The 24,411-nt window shown below is 45.8% G+C and overlaps 1 protein-coding gene across 8 annotated transcripts in view; it reads left to right on the forward strand.

Moving 5' to 3' along the window:
- Positions 1–24,411, forward strand: part of MAPKBP1 (mitogen-activated protein kinase binding protein 1) — a 108,759-nt gene that overhangs the window by 49,268 nt on the left and 35,080 nt on the right. For 7 of the 8 annotated variants that reach the window (XM_052782168.1, XM_052782169.1, XM_052782163.1 and 4 more), the window contains 12 exons: positions 6,685–6,747; positions 7,343–7,400; positions 12,224–12,394; positions 15,289–15,426; positions 16,263–16,445; positions 17,053–17,070; positions 17,602–17,762; positions 20,008–20,197; positions 21,225–21,371; positions 22,303–22,487; positions 22,599–22,690; positions 23,072–23,197. In XM_052782168.1, coding sequence (XP_052638128.1) covers positions 6,685–6,747; positions 7,343–7,400; positions 12,224–12,394; positions 15,289–15,426; positions 16,263–16,445; positions 17,053–17,070; positions 17,602–17,762; positions 20,008–20,197; positions 21,225–21,371; positions 22,303–22,487; positions 22,599–22,690; positions 23,072–23,197 — 1,532 coding nt within the window. The remainder of the gene's footprint in view (positions 1–6,684; positions 6,748–7,342; positions 7,401–12,223; positions 12,395–15,288; positions 15,427–16,262; positions 16,446–17,052; positions 17,071–17,601; positions 17,763–20,007; positions 20,198–21,224; positions 21,372–22,302; positions 22,488–22,598; positions 22,691–23,071; positions 23,198–24,411) is intronic. The other variant, XM_052782165.1, reaches the window with a different exon arrangement.

Raw genomic sequence — 24,411 nt, forward strand, 5'->3', positions numbered from 1 at the left:
CCTACCTCAGCTGAGGAAAGTAATCGGAGCACTATCCTGTGGTTATGCAAAGCAAATGACACTGGGCAGAGACAGAGACAGAGGGTATTTGGCTCCTTCATCTCATGTTCCCTTGTGCTGGACACGTCTGCCCTATCAGTCAATGCAATGGGTGATGTGAATTCAATAGGCTGAAATGGTGGGGGGAGCAGAGGGTGCCATTGTCCCTTTGGGGATTATCCCTACAAATCCTTCTTGTCAGTTCTGCTCTGCCTTCTTATAGACTCAATTTACTGTGCTGTTCTCCCTCTTCTTGTGTGTGGGTGCCCACTGGCTTACGATATCTCTGAACGTCAGATTTCTGGAGGCTGGAAGAAGAGCCTGGACAAATATCTCTAAAATCTGCCCTGTTCTTCCCTAAGCCTGAGCTTCTGGAGGCAAGATGTTGGACTTTAGTTTGGCCTGGTGTGGCCATTCTTCTTGTGGATTTTTGGAGCAGAGCCTGTTCTGTGGTGTGTTTGAGCTCCCATTCCTGCAGGTTTGGGGTGCCACACAGCCTTTTAAACAGAACAAACACATCCCTGGTTGGCAATCAAAAATTCCTTCTCTGTTAGCCTAGCGACACTCTAAATGTATCGATCTCTTTCTTTTTCACAGTGGGTTTCTTGTTGAGCATTTGCAGCTTTTCATTAGCCTGTGCTGGTTTCTGAAGCGTGAATTTAGCTCCATCTCTGACTCCCACCCTTCCAGTCTTCTTGGTCATGGTATGGTGCAGGGAGCTCCAAAGGCTTTTCTGCTCAGGCAGGAACACCCAAATCTTAACCTCTCAACAGACACATCTTTCTTCTCAGCATGCATTTAATTAATATAGCTTGCATGAAAATACCTATTCAGTTACATAGTCAGCATGCACATCCTCTCTCATCGCTGTTAACCCACTCCCAGTACTGGCTATGATTTAAAGAAGCTTTTTGGCAGGAAGAGTTGCCACAGAGAAAATTAACACCAGCTTTTGTAGACAATGCTCCACTCTGATCAAGCTTCCCTTGGCAACCAGTGCAGTGTAAAAAAGATTTTGTTCTTATCAATGTCTTTTTTCTTTTTCATGCATTTAGTGCGTAGGAAGCTATTGTGCTCTCATTTGAATAGCTTTGGGTGGGGGGAAGAGAGCAGAGTATGAGCCAGAAATTAAGAAATGGACCGATTTTGAAGGGATGGGACTGTTTGCCCTTTTCATTTACTCTTGCAGCAGCATGAAAGGAATATATTGTGGGGGAAAAAAGAAAGCCAACATTTGTTTTGATGTCTTAATGGAGTTTTCTTTCCTCCATACAGCATCCTCTTTATAGCATAGGCTGCATGCATTTAGGAGAGGAGGACTTGACCCAAGCAGGACTTGACCCATGAACTCTGCCTCCTGTCACATGTCCCACAAGATAGGGCAACGCTGAGTTGATGGATAACTTGGAAAGGAATGCTATCATGGGCTTTTAATTTTCACAGGCTCTCTGGAGGGGAGTGTGGCCTGCAGAAGAAGGAAAGAGGAAACCTGACTTCTGCACAAATCTTTTTTTTATTAGCTTACTGAAGAAAGGTGAAGAAGGAGGTAGCTGGGGGAAGGCAGCTGAGACTAGAGGGATGTGTGGGGAAACCAGAGGACAATGAGAAGAGTAAAATGCCCAGGAACTAGGGTTTTGGGAAGAGCAGGAGTGAAGCCAGTAGGAGAAAAGGCAGAAGTAAAGGTGGGGGGAGCTGCATGGAGTGATCCACTGCTGCTGACTTAGTGAGTCAGATACTTCGGGTAAATGTGATACTGACGTCCGATTCCTCTCCGTTCCGGCTCCTATATTTAGCTTAGGGAAATTGCTTCTTTTTTATATTTTGTTTTTTTTTCCTCTTGCTGGAGCCAATGGAAACTGCTGACACTCCCTTCTACCCCCCTTCCTCTCCCCCTTTGAAACAACACCAGCTTTTTATCTGCATATATGGTGCACAGTTGTGCATGTATAAGATAGGGCTGTGCCTTCATGGAGGTTTGGAAAGCTCTGCAAGTAACCTTTCACCACTTTCTTGTTGGCTGACCCAAATGGGCTCCCTGATGGAGAGAGCTCAGGTTGTCTGCAAAAACGTTTGACATCGCTGTGAGAGCTGATTTTGTCCTTCCCTTGCGTTTGAGGTTACCTGAATGTCCCACAAGAAAGAGAACTGGGAGAGATTCCACAGCCAAGTTGTTTTTAAAACCAGCTTGCATCAGGAAGGTATACTTAAATGTTGTAGAGTGGCATCATAGACCTAGAAATAATACCTTTAAATAGGTATGCCATTGCCAACAGCCTCTGCAGGAACCAGCATGCAAACAAACAGGACACTTGATCTCAGCTGGCTGATAAATGGTTTGTACAGCAGTACTTCATACAGCAGTGAATAGTTTCTATAAATGTCTTGGAAATCAGAATATACTTGTGGATTAAAAAGGTGCTGTAGTCGTCAAGCCATTCCCACAGCTGCAGAGGAGGTAGGGTTTGTGCTGAAACAAGGGTGCTAACAATGTTGACCTTCTAAACAGCTAGTGCACGCCAGGGTCAGTGTTTCTCTCTGTAGGTCCCATGTGAGGTGCTTTTGGAGCTAGTCTCAGTTTGCGTGTTGGCACTAGCATTTAAAAAGGTCTCTTCAGACAAAGGTGTCTTGAGAACTTGAATTTGTTTTGAAAGCTTCAATTTGGGAAAGGGATGGGGCAGGTGGAAGAGGTGATGTGACCATTATAGAAGTGCAGATTTGAAGTACTTTGCTTGGTTTACATCCACAGTTGGAAGCTAGGAACAGAAAGATGTGCTCTCTTCACTTGTGTCCTTTCTATCCCTCTGGCTGTAGCATACTGAATGCAGTCTTATAAAGGAGCAGACAAAGGTGGAGGATGGATAGATGGGTGTATGCTCTTGTATACAATTAATTTTCCATGGTAATTATTATTTTAACTGCTGTGAGATTAAAGCCAGCATAAATGGAAAGGAGTAGATACTTTGAGTCCTCTGAGGGCTTGGTAGCCTTACAGGACTTGGAGACAGGCAGTGTGGAGTAGGTGGGTCAGTGATCTGACCATTCAGTGTCTCCATTCCCTTTATTTTGCTAGACCAATTTCCTTTGCTAAAACAGAGCATGCCTAGAGTACTAATGGTCTCTGAGCTACCTTGTTTGGGGAACCGCTGCAGGTTCTGCTGGAGAACGACTTGCTGGCTGCGTGGGGTGCAGGAGCTGCTCTGGGGCCACACTGAGCTGAGCTGTGAGTGTCTGAGCAGACAACTGAGACCACCCTGAACACTCAGAAGAGATTAAAGAGCTAGAAATGGTTAACTTCTGCTCATTGAGATGTGCTTTCTAGGATGGAATGGACTAGAAACCTTCCCAAGCATTTTGAGAGGAAGCCAGTTTTCAAAGTTGGGTGCTCCCCACTCCCAGAACAGTATCTGTGTCCTGCTGTAAGATTGGCAGTTTGTGGCCTACCATCTGGCTGAATAAGGTGTCCTTGGAGTTGGCTGGGGTCTTCATTGCCCTTGTGTGTGGCAGACAGGAGAGTGATGGTGGAAAATTGGCATGGGGTAGCATAGTAGTGGAGTAGCTTTTGTTGAGAAGCAGCTAGTTTAAGAAAGCAACTTTAGAAGACTGGTTTATCTTGGTTAAATGACTTTATTGGCATAGGAGGTCATAACCAATTAGCAAGTTATGTTAGTTATTAGCTTACAACTCAATGTAACAACATACAATCTTGTTTCATTGAGTCTATGAATTAAAATTACCTTTTTGTGGCATAAATCAATGCTTGCTGACCAGTAAGGAGACACTGTGATTTATTCTGCCCGCCCTGCCCTCCAGGTAGACTTCATTAATTATGGGTCTAACTCAGTGAATTGAGCATAGGGTCGTCTTAAGACAAAGTTAAAATACCCATGTTTGTGATGGCTGCTCTGGCATTAGTAGCTGTGCGGGTCTTGGACCGGTTTGTTGATTTGCCTTGGTGTGTGAGCTGAGTGGCTCTTGCCTTCACTTTGGGCTGTGGACTTGGCCAAGGGCTGGCAAGAAGGAGGAAGCCTGCCAGCAGACGGCCTGCTGTGGAGTGCAACTGAGCTAAAATTCATGATCGTAAGTGGCCAAAAGCTCTGTCATGTAAGTTAATAATGGCAAAGCCCTGGACCTTAGTGGTTCACTATACTATTCTAGGAAGTGGTTTGTTTGCTTGCCTGGTTTGAAGACGATGGTTTGTATTTTGCACCTTTCCTGTGTTTTTTAGACTGTGTTCACTTCTCTGAAGTCCTGTTTTTCTGCAGAGTTCCTCACAATAAAACAGAAACTTAAATGTAAGAGCTGCATAGGAAAGTCTTTGCCAGGATTTCATGTCTTTCCTTTATTCTTTCTGTTTTTTTGAAGCCTATTTTGAGCACAGTTCATCCCTGTCATAACTCGGCGGGATTTTGGTCCATTAACCCTATCCAACTACACATAATGGGGTTTTGCTTTGCTTTTCTGATTAGCTGGAGGCTTGGGATTAGATAGATTTTCACATCTGCTAACTTCCTATTTCATATCTCGTGATTTGCGAGGCTTAACCTCCTCTGACTTGTTAATGGATCACAAACCACCTGCTTCTTTACACTAATCCCTCAGAAATATATAGCATAGCTTTGGCTTGAAACTCTCCAGATTGGTTCCCCAGGGTAAAAAGCGCAGAAGGATCAATCCTGGTCTGAACAAACTGCTTATTTACACTTTCCCTGCTCTTCCACAAGATCACCTCTCCAACCATGGCTGTCTGCCTTAACTATCAAGAAAGTTTGGTGCCTTTATTGCCTTGGCCTTCAGGGCAGGGTATGACTGGAGAAGAGTAGGTGGAATGGCATGGGTGGAGAGGAGTAGAGTAGTCTGAAGCGCGGGGGGGGGAGCATATCTTGTGAATGGTTGGTGCTTTGGAGGTTAAAGCTTTGGTACCCTCTGATGGTGTCCACTTTAAGCTAGTGATGTTAATGGAGCATGACAGCTTCAGCCAAGGACTCTGAGCTCAAGGTCTTGGCTCGTCTGTCCTCCTTTCTGCTCTCTTTTCCATTTCAAAATTTACACTGCTTCTGGCAGCATAGTCCGGTCAGACCAAGGGAAAGAGCAGCTGCCTGGGCTAGGTGAGGAGATCCAGAGACATCACAGGTCCCTGTCAACCCTGAGCTGTGTCTGCAGCACTGCTAGCCCTGCCTGCTGCTGGGGACATGGAGGGTGGCCTGGAAGGACGCAGCTGTTGTCCTGGGCAGCGTGGTGCCAAGGTGTGCTTAGTCCTGCGCATCAGTGTGCACCGCCTGTCTTGAAACGTTGGTGAGGTCTGTAGGTGAGGTGCTGCAACAGGTTTCTGTGATGCCTCAGCTTTTGCCTTCCTGCTTGCCTGCTTCAGGCCAACTCCCCTACTTCTACCCTGCACGTTTCTCCCTGTGACTGACGTCTGTAGCCTGGCACCCGTTGCGGGCAAGCCCCAGCGCGGTGGTGACGTGAGTGAAGCCCTCGGCACGTTGAAGGCTGCTAGCAGTGGAGCGGGGGCATCCTGCAGTGCTCCCCTGGTGCCGCGGTGAAGGAGGAGCCAGGACTCTCCAAGCTCTGGCAGCACGTACTAGCAGAGGGACAGGCGAAAACCACAGTTTCTATTTTAGAGGTGAAGCGAGAGATAGGGCACAAGGTCATCAGAGCAATTGCTGTTCTACCTCCTTGTATTCACTTAACAGTTACGCTTTTGGGAGAGGGCAGTAAGGGCCATGCGTTGCTACTGCTCTCTGCTATGAGGCAAATGCTGTTACATGAGTATTTAAAAATTGTGTTTAGGGTGTTTGTGGAGAGTGGGGAGGGGTCTAGTACCTGGGACTGCCCCAGGCTGGTTGTGGTGGGCTGAGGCACCAAGGCAATGTGCTGTGGGCAAAATTAGCAGGAAGTGGGGCCTCTTCTCCTTCCCTCTCCTCCCAGTCAGCGACTGTTTTGCTCCCAATAGAGGTGATTATATTCCTTACCGGGAGTTTACTACTGCTTGCTTTTGCTCTTCATCTTGCTGAGAGATTTCTGCTAGGCTCCGGAGCAAGTTGTTTATTCAGATACGTCCCTTGGGCCAATAGTTTTTGGCATCATATGTCTCACTTCTCAACTGGCCAGCCACTTCTTGTGCTATACTCAACAGTTTGTGTCCTGTCTAGTGTTATGGCCAGGCACAGCAATTTAGCCCCCCTACCTCCCCTTCTTTGCCCTTGAGAGCTTTTCTGAAAAATCCCCTTTCCTTCTTCCTGACCTTCTTACTCTGCTGTAGACATGCTGGTTTGGTGCCCAGTACATAGGGTCACTTTTATGGCAGGGGACATAATCCATCAGGGCCATTGCACAAACTTTCATGGTTAACCTTTCTGTCCAGCTTGAGCAATCAGAGACTCAGGGCTCCCAGATGTTAGAAAGGCATTATTTATGGTACTAGCACATGGTACTTCTCAACACGGGAGAGACTTGTGATTCCCCCCTGGGCTGCTCTTTTTTTTGTGATTTCTGGTGAACCCCAGCTCAGTCTGTGAGATAAGGGGATGAAACAGCTTTTTGGGGCTGCTTTTGCTGCTGCTCTGCCAGCAAGGATAGCTCTTTGTTTTTCTTTATATACATGGTTATGTCAACTCTTTTTGTTCTTCTGTTTCCTCCATCTAGGTGTGTTGTTGTGCTGTTCAACCCTAGAAAAAATAAGCAACACCATATTCTAAACAGTTCCAGGTGAGTGAAATTTTAAGCTGGGCTTGCTTTTTGTGGGAGGTGAGTTCAAGGTTTTTATGGCTTGAGTGAAGTGCAGGAGCTGCTGTTGCTCTAAGCTAAATCCCCACAGTGAGAGCTACCTTGGGGAGAGGCTGCCTGCCAGTTTGACTCCAGCTCCTTCTAATGTGAGGTGCTATTGCTGATGAGGTACAACCTCATAAACATTGAAGTCCCATGAGGAGCTGCTAATAGGCATGCCATGGAGGAGATCTTAGTAGAACTCCATGGTATCTGACTTTTTTTTTTCTTTCTCCACCTAAAACTATGACCTTATTATTGAAGCCAGGACTGGGACATGGTCCTGGAATAAAGGCACAAGGATGAACCTCAACTTTTGGAGCTTTTCTGGTGCTGTAGGCATGCTACTTGAGACTTGGGCAGCAAGGAATCCCCATGGCAAGTGTTAGACCTCTGCTAAAGGAAAACCATTGTGTCAGGCTATTATGTGTGATTTTTAGCCTCTTTCCAGTTCATCCCAACTGACTCCCCAGTCATGACGTATTGAAATGAAATCACATGTTGGAAAAGTTTCTCAGTGTCCTTTTCTCTGTTTTAGGAAAACAATTACAGCACTTGCTTTCTCTCCAGATGGAAAATATTTGGTTACAGGAGAGGTAAGTGTAAGAGGAGAGAGGGCACACCTTGTCCATCGCATTTTGAAGCCGGGCAGAGGGTGTTAGAAGAAACAATCCAGTGAGCTGCCTTGACACAGACAAATCTATTTCAGTGTTGCATCTCTGGGTGGACCTACTGGGTTTCGGGTGGCTCTGGGTGCTCCTGCTGGCAGTTTTTCAGCATGTTGTCTCTCATCAGCTTGGGGGATGGATCTTCTGGGGTGGCATCTGTGGGCTGAAAGTAGAGGGAAAATAAGTGGAAGGACACACAGCATGGCTCTACTCTAACATCAGTGAAGAGTACTTGGATGGTCCTTAATCTTGGTCTGAGTTTAGCATTGTGCCTTTAGGATTTCAGGAAGTAACTGAAGCCAGTAACAGTGTTGTGGAAAAAGTGAAAAGTGCATGTGGAATGGAGTTTTAGGAATAGTGACAGAAGGTGCTGGTGCCTGTGGTTTGGCATTGTATGTTTGGCTGGGGGCGACAATTGCTTCCTCTTTCCAAACATGCCCAAGGGGAAGAATAAGGATGAGTGCACAGTGTGTCTGTTCTCCATTAGAAGTTCAAGACATGGGCTGTGTCATGAGGCTGGAATTGCTGGATGTTAGAAATCCACAGAAATGCTGACTGTCCCCCATATGGTTGGGCTCAGTTTGCTCTTGTGTGTGATTAATGATAATTTACCACTAGTCTCTGGGTCTCTGTAAGACGTGGGGAGGGAGCATGTGTGAAACAGGTCCCCTCCTGAGCCTCAGCCACAGAGACGAGAAGTATGTCACAGTCCTCTGTCAGAGCTGTCAAGGCGGAGGCTGTTTGCTCCAGAGGTCCCTAGTGCAGCCACCCTGGTGGCAGCTGTCATGTCACTGGGTGGCTCCCAAGCTGGGCCTGAATCCTGCTTGGATCAGGCCAAGGATAGAAACAACAGTATTTTGGGATGGAGGCTACCTTGACACGGAAAAAGTAAGCACAAATTTTCCATCAGATCATCAGAGATTGTTGTTGTTATTAACTTTTTAGTGAAAGCTTGAGGTTTTATAACTGTAATTTGTTTTAATGCCTCCTTACACTCTAGAAGTTTTAATGTAACAAAAAACTTTTATATTAAAATTATTTTATATATATCTAGATATGTTTTTTTTCTCCCTGGTGTTAAGTTCTGATGATTCTGGTGCCTTCTTTTCTTTTTCTTTTGTTTTTTTTAAATCTCTGGTGCTCTACTCTTCTCATGTGGGTTAGAAAACTTGGTGAAAATAAAGTGGGTATTTTTCTTACTAACAACTCAAACTTTTCAGTTTGAAACTTCATTGGGGTAAATGGCAAGTTCACATTAAAAAAAAAAACAACAAAACCAAAAAACCTTTCCAGTTATACTTGAAAGCTTTTTTTTTGCCTTGTTGCAAAACATGTCTCCTCTTGCCCTGTTTTAAAACCATTTCTCTTTTCGGTATCCTCCCACATGTCTGACATTTGAGTTATTACTTAGTGTAGCAGTGTCCCCTGCCGGTGTCAGCAGTCTTGTCTTAGTTCGATCTCTGTCCCATAGGGAAATGCTTTCTGAGTTCACTTTTTCAAGCTCGCTTTTAGCAGCCTCATGCTATTCTGCCTAGTAACACCTTAGTTTTCTGCATGGCTGGCTTTTCAGGAAGGAGAGCGTGGAGGTTAGTCCTTGGCCACCATACATATTAAATGTTTTTTATATATTTCAAATCCAGAAGAAAATTGATTTTTTTTTTCTTTCTTTTTTTACTTTTTTTTCTTTCTCCCCATGGGGGCATAGATTTCTCATCCATGGGGATCACACAGAGCTCTCTTTTGGTGAGCAGTTCTTAAATGATGAAATGCAAATTCAATTTGTTAAGGTCTTGGGGTATATGCTAAGATGCTGGGAAACATATATATGTATGTATATACATACATATTTATGTATGTGTTTAAGTACAGCAGTTGCTTTGAAGAGCAGCTGATTCAGCTCATTGTAACATCTTGCCAGCCACCTTGAGACCTGAGCTCTGCCTTGCAGGAGGGAGAACTGTACCAACTGCATTAAAATCTGACCATGGCGTTTTTCCAGGCCACAAGCAGTTGCTTGGCAAAGCTTTCGAACAAGACAATGTCCTGGTTTTGGCTGGGATGGAGTTATTTTCGCAGGAAGGTGGGAGGGGGCACACCCAGGACAGCTGACCCGATCTAGCCAAGGGGATATTCCATACTGTCGGATGTCATGCTCAGTATATAACTGGGGAGCCGGCTGGGGGGTTGGAGGATGGAGAAGGAGGAGAGATGGAGGAGCAGCAGGAAGAGGAGGGATGGAGGAAGAGAAGGAAGGATTCATTGGATCTGGGTCACATGAGGATCCGCCTCCATGGGGACCACCGAGCGCCCTGCAGCCCCCCGCCCCCAGGAGCATCACCCCTTGCCACATCCCACAGGTGATTGGACAGACAGTGAGAAGAAGGAGTCCCAGCCCATGGAAGAGCACAGGGTGATGCTGGAAGGACCCAGAGAGGAGCCCCAGAGCCCCAAGGTGGGCAAAGACCACGATGTTCAGCATCAGCCAGATGATAAGCAAGGTAGCCAAGTACCAAGAAGATCTCAGAAATGCTCTTTCAAAGGGACGTATGCTGAAGACCTTCAAGAAGACGCAACCCAACCAAGGAGTAGCTCAACACAGAAGGTGTACAAGTGTGTGGACTACAAGAAGATCTTCACCTGGGGGAGCAGCCTGACCCGTTGCTGATGGATCTACACAGGAGGGAACCCCTTCAAGTGCCTGGATTGTGGGAAGAGCTTCACGCAGAGCATGGTCCTCCTGTGTCACTGGAGGACACACACCAGGGAGAAGCCCTTTCTCTGCACCATGTGCGGGAAACGCTTCTCCTGGTGCTCGGACTTCATCACCCACCAATGCATCCATACGGGAGAGAGACTGTACCCCTGCTCACACAGCGAGAAGACCTTCTGGAAGAGGTCTCACCTCACGAGGCATCAGCAAGTCCTCCACGATGGCACCAAGAGCACCCAGCTGAAGCCAAGACAACCACCCCAGGTGCTGGGGGAGAAGTTGAGAGGAAGAAGGAGCAGATACCGACGAGACAAGGGGGTGGTGTGAAGAACACCCACGCAGCCACGAGCAAGCCGGTGGCCCATGCCAAGCAGAAGACCCATAAATGCCCAGAGGGTGGGAAGACCTGCTGGAGAAACAGCCTGAGATGCCACCAAAGAAATCACATGGGACAATGATCCTACAAGTGCCCAGATTGTGGGAAGACCTTCAATAACTTCTCCAACCTCATCACCCACCATAGGATCCATAAGGGAGAGAGACCATATGAGTGCTCCGAGTGCAGGGAGTGCTTCACGCAGAACTCGAGCCTTTCCAGGCATCGGAGGACCCACACTGAAGAAAAACCTTTTTCCTCCCCCTGAGGAGGAAGGAGCGGCAGAGACAACGTGTAATGAACTGACCCCAACCCCCATTCCCTGTCCTCCTGCCCCACTCGGGGCAGGGAGGAGGTAGAGAAAATCGGGAGTGGAGTTGAGCCTGGGAAGGAGGGAGGGGTGGGGGGAAGGTGTTTTAAGATTTGGGTTTACTTCTCATTATCCTGTTGTGATTTAATTGGTAGTGAATTAAATTGATTTCCTTTTTTCCCCAAGTTGAGTCTGTCTTTTGCCTGTGACCAAAAGTGGTGAGTGATCCCTCCCTGTCCTTGTCTCGACCTACGAGCTTTTCATGATGTTTTCTCCTCCTCTTCCCACTGGGGCTGGGAGGGGAAGGAGTGAGTGAGTGGCTTCGTGGTGCTTTGTTGCTGGCTGGGCTTAAACCACGACAGGCGATTAAAACATGCACAATTCTGAGTTTTTAAAGCTTTGACTTCTCCTTGTGATCAGACTTGCCTCTCCCACACAATCAAATGACTTACTTAAAACTGATCAGAAAAGGTACCGTTTTGCCATGTTGCCATGGATATGTTATCTTGTAAGCTACTGTTTTGACAGACTTCAATGAGAAATCATGAGCAGGCTCTTCAGTAGGATTTGCCCATCAGGCATGTTTTTGGCCAGCATTTCAGCTTATCTTGTGTGCCTTCTTTTATTTTGGTTTAATAACAAACAATTAAACAAAAGAATGGAATTGTCTGGCAGAAGGTGCTGAAATGGTATTTCTGAAGTCTATGACTTTCTGTTTCTCTGGAGAACAAGTGTAAAACCAGAGGCTTTGTTCCCTCAGTGTCTTTTTCTCTGACACTACCCTGCCCTTACTCTTTCAGGCAGCATGCACCCGTGTGTTACCTTTGTGACAGAAATGATGCTGCTAGTGTCCCAGAGGCCTCCCTCAAATGGCATGTGATAGTTATCACAACAGTCATGTCATGGTTTTGTATGGCATGACCTAGCTTGAGATGTCAGATGTCCACGTTGCGTTAGGTCCAGAGGATGTGAGGGCCTTTTGGTTCACTGAGTCCAGAGATAAGATCCATTTTATAATCCTTTTCATGAGCTGGCTGTGAGTTCCCATTGCAAAGATCAGGGATGTGCATCAAAAATATTGGTCTAGTCTCTGGCTGTTTTATGAGTAGCATAAGAAAAGGATTAAAGCAGAGGAGATTGTATTAATTCTTTCATACACCTGTTGAAATGCATATACTCCTTAGGTTGTCAGTCTCAACCTGGGCTTTAAAGAATTGAAGGAACCTCTAACCCTATAGTGAATGCACCATCTAGACATCTTTTTCCAAGCCTCCACACATTTATGTGCTCAAATCTGTCAGAACTGACCTTGGAGGTTATGTTTCCTGTTCTATGTCTGTTCTTGTCCCCTCCAGAGTGGACACATGCCAGCGGTTCGGGTATGGGATGTGGCTGAGCGAACCCAGGTGGCTGAGCTCCAGGAGCACAAGTATGGTGTGGCCTGTGTGGCCTTCTCCCCCAGCTCCAAGTACATTGTTTCAGTGGGGTACCAGCATGACATGATTGTCAACGTGTGGTCATGGAAGGTAAGTTCTCTAGGAGGTTGGGTGGACCACAGGGTGTTGCTAAATTAAAAGGAGTGGACAGTCTGACTGTAAACTATTTCAATTCCATCTTGCTTTCTGCTTTTTTTTAATTCTGTTGTTGTTTTGGTTTTGACATTCATAGACACAGACAAGTTTGGACATGAGAGAGAGCTGTGGTCCCTTAGGGAAGGTCTAAGTCACTTCAGTGAGGGGATATTCTTTATACTTGGAGACATGTGACATCTTGCTGTCCAGCCAGAAAAGCCTGGACTTTGAAACCTTGTCAAAGACTTGTGCTTTTTTAGAGGCTTATTAAAAACTAATTTATGAGGTTGAGGAAGGAAACTCTCATCAGCCAGGGATTTCTTTTGTGGTGTAGTGGATGCTCTTGGTTTGTTTTGGTTTTGTTGTGTCAGAGTTTGTGATATCTGATCCCGTCCTTGATAATTGAGAAAGGGAACACAGAGAAATCACAGTGGGTGAAAGCTGATGGAGGTCTGCCTGCCACTGGGTTGGGGCAGCTCTCTGGGGAAACAAAGCCCATGCCTTAACCTCTAGAAAACATTTAAGTGTGTGCTGTTTGTTTATAAGAAAAGAAACATTTATTGTCAATAGACTTGGACTCTTCTGTATTAATAAATGCTAAGCACTTATTGAGCTCCTGCTACCTCTTCAGGTGCTGTAAACCTCTCTAAAAGAGATGCGATTTAAAAAAAATTTCAATGCATCTGTTAAATCTCACATGATCATAGAATGGTTTGGGTTGGAAGGGACCTTAAAGAGCATCTAGTTCCAGCCCCTTGCCATGGGCAGGGACACCTTCCACTAGACCAGGTTGCCCAAAGTCCCGTGCAACCCAGCCTTGAACAGTTCCAGGGATGGGGCATCTACAACTTCTCCTGGCAGCCTGTTCCAGTGTCTCACCAACCTCACAGTAAAGAATTTCTTCCTAATATCTAATCTAAATCTACCCTCTTTCAGTTCCAAAACCATTACCCCTCGTCCTATCACTACACTCCCTGATAAAGAGTCCCTCCCCATCTTTCCTGTAGGCCCTCTTTAAGTACTGGAAAGCTGCTGTAAGGTCTCCCCGGAGCCTTCTCTTCTCTTGCAGCTTGTAAGTCTGTGCTCATTTAGTATGTTACTCTTCATCGCATTTCCTGAGCTATAGTTTAAGATCTCACTGTTAGTTCTCTCCTGCATGAGCTGAAGTTTGACCTTGCTATTTTTTTTGTATAGCTGAACTGTGTAGTGATAAAATGTTAAGTGTGTCTGTCAGTGTTGAAAATCGAGTGCTCAGCCTTTTGGTTCTTTCTAGTCACACAAATGAAAGTAGTGACTTGGAGATGGTCATAATGCATGGCATGTGTGGGACAGTACAAGTGGCTTTGTTTTCCCTTGCTTATGCAGGTTTTTCTATTCACTGTGATCCTATTTATGGTTCTGTGCATGAGAGCTTGTGAGGTGAGGACTGTCTCACTCTTCTGCGCTGAAGAACACGCACTTTAAGCACACACTCCAGACTGTGACTATCGCGAGGTCCAGCTAGCCTTTATTTTGCAGGCTGGGTACCAAAACTAGGCAGACTTTACCTGACCAAAGTCAAAGAAGAGTAAGAGACCAAGATGTGCAAACAGATCTCCTGAACCACTTTCCTGCACTTTTAACCACAACCCTTCTTCTGTCCGCTGTGCTGCTGCTTTGATTTCCCTGTTTTTCCTGGCTGGGAGACTTAGTCATTTGACTGTGACGGAAAAGAAAACCCCTGTTGACTGTAGGGTCCCTTTGCTTCCCTAAAGAAAGGCCACAGCAATGATCCAGATGTTGAGGTCTGCAAGTGTTCTAAGCCTTTCTCTGTGCGCTCTCTTAAAAGAAGTTATGTTAATGGCTGTCCCCCTTGCTTTTCCCCCAGTCTGGGTTTGGGGGTCCTCCATAGTGATGGTGCAGCAGCATAGGCTCCTGTTGCTGGTTTCTTCAGTTCTATCAGCCTGCAGTCCAATGGGCCCCTTAGAGTGACATGGTTTGTGTGCTGAGGGCATTGCGTTGGGAAGACTGGGAGCAACCGAGTCCCTAAAAGGAAGGGTAAAGGAAACAGAGTGAGAATAAAAAGTGGTGCACTGTTGTCACCTATGTGCTGCATGGTTGAAAACCCACCACAGGCAGGGGGAAAACTTTTTTTATTCTCACTGCTGCCAATCCCTGGGAAGAGGCAGGGGGAGGAAAACTGAGTGCTGGTATTGTGGACAGGGAGCTCCTGCCATCTGACCATTCTGCTTGGGCAGTGTCCGTTCCTGTTTTCTGTCCCTGCTGTGTTCTTCCTCCTTTCCCGAACTCTTTGATGTTTTGAGGTGCACATTTGAGGTGTAGCAGATTTTGCTTGCTTTGTCCCTTCCAATACAGGTATGGTCTTTTTGTGTTTTGGGTCTTTCGATAAAGTGTCATGTCTTTAAAGAGAGGAGAGAATTTTTAGAGGAACCAGTCCTGTTTTCCCTGCAGAAAATACCTGTTCCCCATCTTGAGTGCCTTGCCCTCATTGCTGCCTGGAGGCTGGGAGAGCTCCTCCTTGTGCTGGCATACATATGCTTTTGCTGTTTAGAAAGGGAAATGGGTTTGCTCTGGGCTCCTGGTGATTGTGAAAACAACATGTTTGTCATGGCTCAGACAGCAAGTTCCTGCAGGCGCTAGTGCCTGCTGATTTGTTCTTGATCTCAGTCAATGTGGAAGTGGAATTGAATGGAAATGTGAATTGTACTATCTGCCAAATCAATGCTCCCAGCTAATGCAGGTTCTTTTCCCTGCTGCAGCACTTGTACTGGATATATGCCTGTAATTAAAATGAGTTTCCTTTGCTTCTGAGCAAAGAAATTAAGCTATCTAAACAATTATGTTTCCAGAAAAACATCGTAGTGGCAGCCAACAAAGTCTCAAGTAAAGTGACAGCTGTGTCATTCTCAGAGGACTGCAGTTACTTTGTCACTGCTGGAAATCGACACATCAAGTTCTGGTACCTGGATGACAGCAAAACCTCCAAGGTGAGAGAAGGTGCATCAAGGCCAAGCTGTGAGCAAGCAGTTCCATCTTACAGCAGGGTAGATTTTGCCCCAGTGAGCTGTGGAAAGTGGGAACTCTTTGATTTTGCTGGGATTCAAGGATAGCCCTCCACCCCTGGCTCTCAAGTCTCAGTCTCCCCATGGGCTGGTAGCACTAAAAGGCACCAAAAGCTTGTCTTACCCTGTACTGAGGTAGGGCACGGTTCCTGAAGTTGTATAGCAGCATGCTTGTTTTTCAGTAGTCACATGTACTGAAGGACAAAAAAACTAGAAAAGAGCTGCAGTCATTGAACTCCTTGGAGCACAGAGGTGGGGAGAGCTGTGTGATGTTGGTATGAGCATCTCAAAAGATTGTGAGTGTTATTTTGAAGCGTCAACTAAAGTGTTTAAACTTTTAGCTGTTCTATTCCTCTCTGGGGGACAGAATCCATGTATGATAATTTTTCTGGTACTCATGAACAGATGTTCCTATTTCGTGCTTGGACCCTGCGTTGGCATTTGGTATAAATCACAGATTGATCATGGAAGGGTTGTTCTTCCAGTAATTGATCTGCTGTCTCTGGGTCATGTGTTTGGATGCGCAGTTTTGGTGGCACTAATAGTGTTCTGTTCCACTGATATGCTAATACTGATGATTCCAATACACTGTGCAACCAGTGGGTCTGCAGCAAGTAAAACATGTCACTACCTCTCCTTGTAGGCTGTTTGCAGCTCTCTTTCTTTGAGGCACTTCAGCGCTCAAGGCTCGATGTTCTAAAAAACGTCTGCCTGCCTGGAGTGCCACACTCTATTTCTAACAAACTGTTTTTTATTGGTAGGTCAATGCCACAGTCCCCTTGCTAGGTCGCTCGGGATTGCTTGGAGAACTGAGGAACAACTTCTTTGCAGATGTGGCTTGTGGAAGGGGCAAAAAAGCTGACAGCACCTTTTGTATCACATCCTCAGGCCTGCTCTGTGAATTCAATGAAAAAAGGCTGCTAGACAAGTGGGTGGAGCTGAGGGTGAGTTTTACGTCCTCCTGTCCTGCAATATTTGTGTCTGCTGAAGCAGAGCAGGGACAACAAACAATAAGGGCACTTGGAGTGCAAGCTGACCACCAGCAGTGAAAGTCATTGGGCCTCTGCCACTTTGTGACTTAGTCTAGAAGGCCAGACAAAAATAGTGTTGCGTCTTGGCAAAGGGATTTTATTAATCATTGAGGCTCTTTCATTCTTAAGCCTCAGCATTACAGCTATTGCTCTTCTGGCAAAGCAGTGTCCTTACGTAGCTTTGGCAATCCCTGTGTTGTCCCTCCTGGCTTGGCCTGGATAAGTATGAGTTTTAGAAGGATTCTGATTTCTGCCCACTCTGTGTTGTCTTACTTGGCTTGTGCATCTCAAATGCAGGCTCCCAATGTACTATTTGGTTTGGCTATTCTAAACACCAGGTTGGCCCATAGTTAAGAATTTGATCAAGCTTATTTTCCTTTCAATTGAATGTAAGATGCCCACCTGAAAGGATCTAGAGTATTAAAATGAAGGGAAAAATCTTTCCATGCTTTCACTCAAGTGAAATGCCTCTTCTTTTCTTTCTTTTCCTCTCTAAAATCTGCCTTTCACTCTCGCTCAGAATACAGACAGCTTCACAGTAAGTTGGAAAACAAATTTTGCATTGAACCCGTCCCCTTATCACCACACTCCATTTTGTACCATTTTCTGCCATTTGTATGGATCCCAATGGGAGGGGAAGAAAATCCATTTTTTTTCTTTTCTTATCGCCTTGTGACAGGTAATGTATTGGCATGCTAGTACAGGGTGAGGTGCTGCTTGCCTGCCAGTGGTGCTGAATGTCACAGAGGAACAAAAACCATGTTCAGAGTAAGACTCAGCTGGAGCAAATGTGTAGCTCTGCTGACCTCCCACCACAGTGGGTGACAGAGGAACTGGGCTCTCTCCTTAACCACTTGGAATCTGCAATGGACCTTGGCTGGGAAACTCTTCAGAAAGGAAAAATGGATTTTTAGGCTTTTCCTTACTCCCAGGGCGCAACTTCACTTCAGCTCTTCCGACCATGACTCCTTTGTCTGTCAATTTGCTGTTCTCCCTGTCATGCGTTGGGTGACCTTTGAAGTGAGAGCGCATTGCTTATTCACCTTCTTGTGTGCTGTGTTCTCCTCAGACCACTGTGGCAAACTGCATCTCTGTGAATCATGACTACATCTTCTGTGGCTGCGCTGACGGCACTGTGCGCATTTTTAACCCTTTGAACCTTCACTTTGTCACCACGCTGCCGAAGCCACACTTCCTGGGAACAGACATCGCGAGTGTGACTGAGGCCAGGTACCATGGAGAGGGTGGAAGGGAGCAAGGGAGGCTTGTGGGGGGTTAGAACTGTTCCCCAGACCTTTGCCATCTGGAGTGTGCTCTTTTTATGGATTAAAGTTGGCAGCCTGTTGCAGATCTCCCTGAGTTGTTGCAGCCTTGCCTTGTGTGACCAGCCCAAAGCTGGTCGCTGGACTACACAGCATATCTTGCTCCTCATCTCCCTGGGATTGTTCGGGTCTGGTGGCCTTTTGAAATTGGTTGCTATGAGCAAGCAGGCAGTGGGCACAGGATGCTGTGGCACACTCCAGTTGTTCCTGTACCATGGCACATCCTTTGCTTATCACGGGTAAGGGCTGAAGACTTTCCTCCGTAGCAATATAATGATGTTGCTGAGGGATGCCCAGGCTCTGATGGGTCATTTTTTCAAAGGCTTCCTTGCAATCTTTTATAGACCCAAATCTACTATTGTCTGTAGTCTTTCTCCTTCCTCAATCTTGTGCATTCTGTTGTCTTGTTTTCCTTGCTCCAGTATCTTCTTCCTTGGCTCTCTGTTTCTCACCTTCTGAGGTGGGTAATGTGATTTCCATACAGTTCTGTCTGCCAGCTTGCGGAGGCTTATGCTAGAGAAAACGCTTCATGTGTTGCTGTTTGCCAGTCCTGGTTGGAGGCTTTCCCAATCTTCTTCTGTTGCCCTCTTTCACTTCTGTCACTAGTGGGGAAAGAAATCCAAAGGTGTATGAATCTACCAGCCATCATTCCACTGGATATCTGGAGTTCCCATGTCTACAGATACATACTCTTTTTTTGGGTTCATGGGTTTTGTGGTTTTTGTTTTGTTTTGTTTTGTTTTTTTCATGTGTCAACAGGTTTTCTCTGAACTTTTCTTCGGAACTTGAGGTAAAGGTTTAAACAGTGCACTGTATAGTCCCCCTCCAGAAGGTCAGTGGGAGATAATGATATTCCAGTAACGGAGCTGAAGAAGGAACTCTCTCAATTTAAAATGTTACCAGTTTCTGGTAGTGCTAAAGTCAAGCAATTGTATACATGGACCCTTTAAAAATACTCTCTGCTGCTGTCATGCATCAGTTGAGCAGAAATATTAATGTGATTCTTAAACATGCATTTGTAGCACTGATTACAATCTTAACAATATATTTTTTTTTTTAATGACTTCCAAAGAAGCTTGAAAACACAGGACTCCTTATATTCCTATGCATGCCAGAGTCTCTCTGTGGGATGCCAGTTGCCCACAATGAACTGCCCACAACTGTATCAATGACTTGATTTTTCTATAGGATCTGGGCTGCGCTCTTCTAGCCCTCAAAGCTGTGCACTTGCAGAAACAGGACTCCAACTGTCTGGTGTGCTACATGCACTTTGGCCCTCATCACAGCATCTCCATCGGTCCTTTTAAATTATCTGCTCTCAACACCCTGGCACTCTGGCTATGATTACCTTATTCAATATCATTAACGTCATTGTGGGATGGCTGTGTTCACCTCAGGTCAAGAGAGAAGCTCCTTCTTTACGTGCATGGCAGTAGGACCCCTCTAGAGGAGATACAGGGTTCACAAGGCGTGATCTTGTTCTGCAGAATTCCTCTGGTTTTAAGTTTGCATCAGAGAGCTTGCCTATCTCGAAAGGACTGTGCCCATCTCATGAGCTCCTGCGAGCAGCACCAAGCTGGCCTGTGTGTGGGGCAGGGGTGGAAGGGAAGCATGTCAGACAAGCGGCCGCTGAAATGAATCGTTCCTTTGTCTCTTGTGCTGGTGTGCTCCTGTCTGTTGAGTGCAGTACTTACTCTTCTGCTTGGTCCCACAAAAGAGCAGTTCCTGCAATCAGTAAACAAAATATAGTACCCACCAAAAGATGATCCTCCCCCTCCCCTTTGTTTTGAGATTATTTGACTTGGATTTTACCACCTAGATATGTAAGGGTAAATGATGATGATCCACAGCGATGATCAAGTGTCCTGTTTGGGCCTTCTTCAGGGAAAGTCGGTCGCCTGTCTGTGGTGGGACTCTGAGTTGGATGGCAAGGAGAATGACTTTTGCCATGGGACTTTCAGGATTCTTTTGGGACTCTGGTTGTTCAAGAGACAGGTCTTCCCAGCCAGCTACTCTGTCTGCCTATATACGCCACAGTGTATTGTTCACCTTGCCAGTGCCCTGGGGGAGAATCTGAGCTCTCATGCTTCACATCCTTGCTCTGACTCCAAGAGAGCGCAAGTTAACCAGGCTGTTGTTCTCTCTTTGTGCAGTCGTCTTTTCTCTGGTATGGCTGATGCGAAGTATCCAGACACGATTGCCTTGACTTTTGACCCCACCAACCAGTGGCTTTCCTGTGTATACAATGACCACAGCCTGTATGTGTGGGATGTCAAAGACCCGAAGAAAGTGGGCAAGGTGTACTCCGCTTTGTACCACTCTTCCTGCGTGTGGAATATTGAGGTATGTTGTCTGCAGACACAAGTTTTGGATTGCAAGTTGCAGCTGAGGAAGTCATCTGAAGAGCTGCCAAATTTGAATGCAGGCACTTACTGTAGAGAGAAAGAATTGACTCAAATTTCCTCCTGTGGTTAGTGTGGTTGCTACAGGGCTTGAGTTGGAGCTGGGAACAGTTCTTTGGCTGCACTGCAATGGCTGATCAAATGCATTAGATGCAGTCTGTTGCTGGAAAAAAAATCTCACCATTGAAAGGTGAGAGGTGGGAGAAGGAGCAGAACTGGACAAAGCTGAATGCAGGGGCTCATTTCACAAAATGTACAAGAGTTTACTGCTGACCTCAAATAAAATTGTTTGAGGTCTGTGGTGAGCAGGTGCTCCAAAGTCAAAGGAATGAAACAAGTGATAAGATCTCAACTCTGATCCTTCTTAACCTATTTACCAGGACATCCAGAATTAGCCTCTCAAGTGGCTATCATCTTCCAGTCTGTCTAGTTGGCTTTCCCTCAGAGGGACAGAGGGAAGGAAAGGAGGTGTAGGAAACAATGTAATTGCTAATATGTTGAAATATGTCCAACAGTGGTCAGGAAAGAGGGAAGTGGAAAGGAAGTGGGAAGAGGTTGAGGACTCTTTTTGTTATTATTTATTAACTGCATCTCACCATTTCCTTCTGGATTATAAATTGACAGTAGTAGTTGAAAATTGCAAACAGCAGTGCAAGGTTGTTGTTGCATGGTCGTCGCTGCATGCTCTTTGAGGTGCTCTCTTTGAACTATTAGAAACAAAGGATGCTGGCTAGTTGCACGCTTCTTAAGGAGATGTTCTATGTTCAGGGAAATGAGCATTTGTTTGAAGTGAATACGAAGCTCTGGTCTGCAAACAGGTTTTCATTAGGAGAACTGGCTGGCTCTCACCTTTACAAAACAGAGAGCACAGCCCTTTTATCTCATTTCGTTCTGAAACTTGCTACCAGTGTCTAGGATGCCAGGTGCCAGGCAGTCTCATTCAGGCGTTGATTTTTACCTGCCCTTAGATGTATCCAGAGGTGAAGGACAACAATCAGTCATGCCTCCCCCCTGGTTCCTTCATCACCTGCTCATCTGACAACACCATTCGTCTGTGGAACACTGAGAGCTCCAACATTCATGGCACAGCCCTGCACCGCAACATCCTCAGCAATGTAAGATCCTAGGTTTTGATCACCTCCTTGCCCTTGGGGTTGCTTTTCCTCATGCACAGGTATTCCCAAGTTAAGGCCCAAAGTTCTTTGGATCTCTAAGTCAACACAAGCTTCTCTGTAAAGAGAGAACAAATCTGGTAAAATCTATGAACCTGAAGAAACATGAAGGGAGTATGAGGTGGAAAGACAGTTTGTCTGAAATGGTCCTGGGGACTATTGCTTTTTCCATAAACCACCCAAGGATTTGCCAAGCTTAGTCTCTTCCAAAATGGCTCATACCATGTGCTTCAGGAGAGCTGGTTCTCTTTTTCTCCATCTCTGTAATGTGTAACCACTCTAAGATTTGTTTAGAAAAGGTGCATTAAATGAGGCAGAGGTTTGGGAGAATTGAATGAGAAACAGTTTACACTCATTTCATCTATATAAGAGGGAGGATACTCATACAGAACAGTGATTACATATGGATATTTGCTTCCGTTCTCAGTTGTGTTGGAAGATCCATGGGCACAGCAGCCCTGACCTGCCCGTTCTCAGCAATCTGCTCATGGTGGAAAAAGCTCCTGCTTTTTCCGTCAGTTCTCAAAAGGCATGGGTTGACTTGGATGAACCCTAGAAGTCTTTCAGATTCCTGCTGTGTCCCCTGCTACATTGTAATCACAAATCCCAGACCTTGTCTGTTGTGTGAGAGATGCTGGTAGTTTCTAGCTTGAAGGGGAATCTTTTGCAAAGAGTGATAGTGAGACACAACTGTGAAACTTTTATACTACAATATGAAGGGGCTGAGTGCTTGCTCCTAGCTAAAAGATCCTACCAATTACAGCATTACTGCCAATGAAGTGTATATGTTGCCCAGGAGCCCAGTTTCTAAGGCAGATGCTTCACTTTAATATTTTGTAAACAGTTAATATTTCTGGGTGTATTGTATCCCCAGGACTTGATGAAAATCATCTATGTAGATGACAACACTCAGGTACTTCTGGACACTGATTACAACTCAGCAGGAAGTGCAGACAAAGCTGATGCACAAGTGATGGATACGAAGGTGGGGATACGCACTGTGTGTGTGAGTCCCAGTGGGGAGCACCTGGCCTCAGGGGACAGAATAGGCACTCTCAGGTAATCCCATAGAGCTTCTTGCGTAGGCTGTGGGCTGCGCAGGCATGACAATCAGAACCAGGTCTTGCTAATTTTATTAAACATACTGAAATCAGCCATGTTGTGTCTTAGGATATATGAGTTGCAGTCTCTGAGGGAAATGCTGAAGGTGGAAGCCCATGACTCTGAGATCCTATGTCTGGAGTACTCCAAACCTGACACAGGTAAATGCAGTTGAGCTTCTTCTTTTGCATATGAATGTAGTGTTGAACAAGTCAGAATGTCCAGCCATGGTACATCAGAACTTTCAGTGGTGAGCTACTTCTGGATTTCAGAGCAGACTTGTAGCATTGGGCCAGTTGAGCTAGACTTCAAAAAAGGCTTCTTTCTTATACTTTTCCTTGCAATATAGTAGGTTGAGATTGCAACTTGTTCTATCTGTTGTTATAGTGTGAAATCCAGGGGCGTTCCTTTGTGTCCATCCATGCAGTTAGCTACAGTATGTTTTGTCCCTAAGATGACTTGAGAAGCTGTTTTAAAATAGTGACTGGAAGAGCAAATGACTTTTTAGTAATGGTCTTGCACTCTTTTTAACTTTCTGACAGGCTTAAAGCTCTTAGCCTCTGCCAGTCGGGATAGATTGATTCATGTCTTGGATGCTGGAAAGGACTACAGCCTGCAGCAGACTCTGGATGAACATTCTTCTTCCATCACTGCTGTGAAGTTTGCAGGTAGAGAATCGCAGCCTCCCTCCAAAGCTAGATTTGAGCACTGCTGTTGTCCCATTGTAGCTGTAAAGTAATTTTAACTACTTAAACACTGGGTTAGGCCAGGCTGAATCTGCAGCTGCTTTTTTGTCATCTTCTGTAGCTGCAGTCCTAACAGAAGGTGACGTATGATGATACTTGCCTTCTTTTCCCTTTTGTTTTATTTCTCCTCTTCTTCCTCCCCACTCAAAAAACCCATGACTGAAGTCCTCAGCATTTTGTAATGATTTACACCCTTTAACTGATGTCAGGTGGCTACACGCTATTCTTTGTGAGGAGAACTGTGGAACAGTCATCCTCCAAAAAAATCCCCAAACCCACAAAAACCATTTTGGGCTTAACTAGTCACAAGTAAATTTGTCATTGCAAACCAGCGTAAGACTTTGCATTTATGGTAATGGAGCACATTGCATCCCCAGCACTCAGTTACTACTGATGGTCAGACATCAGTGTGGTGTATTGTGTTATTGTTGGGGAACAACAAGGGTTGGCTGCTCTGCCAGGGAAAGCCAGTAGCCAAGGGTGGCAGGAAGGCAGGCAAAGGTAGTGGCCTAACTGGCAATGGGAAAGTCCCACAGTACCTGAACAAGGTGGAACAGATGAAGTCCAGTGACAGTAACTAGATCCAGCCAGTAGTCCAGGTCACCAGACAAATCCATAGTGATAAGACAGGTCAGCAATTCATGGTCAGGATCAGTCTGGAGACAGTGAGCAGGGTCAGCCACATTTCAGTGCCTGCCGGGCAAGCCCATAGCAGCAAGGCAGGTTCAAGTTCAAATCAGGAAGCTGAGTCCATGGGTTAGGGTCAGGATTCAGATCAGTAGGGTATGTGACCAGGCACAGGTGTGGCAGCAATGCTGCTGCTGCTGCAGTGTAGCTCAGTTGGGATTCAAGGATGAGAACCTCAGCTTGAAAGTAGCTCCCAAGTGAAGGGACCTTGCTGAAGCTTCATAGCAGAGGCTCCCTGAAGCTGCTGTGAGGCTTTTTCAAGGTTTTCCTCAAGGAGCTCCAAGGCTGGCAAAAGTTTCTCTGACAGGTCTGTCTTACCAGTGAGCTGGCCTTGAATGCAGCCAGCTAAACTCCTAGGAGATGAGGGAACTGCACTCAAGGCTTGGCAGCGAAGGCCTTTGTGCTAGTCTGTGAGCTAAGTGCAGTCGTGCTCTAAGTGGGTGCAGTTC

This window comes from Harpia harpyja, chromosome 3 (genome assembly GCF_026419915.1).
Source record: "Harpia harpyja isolate bHarHar1 chromosome 3, bHarHar1 primary haplotype, whole genome shotgun sequence".
Classification (NCBI taxonomy): domain Eukaryota; kingdom Metazoa; phylum Chordata; class Aves; order Accipitriformes; family Accipitridae; genus Harpia; species Harpia harpyja.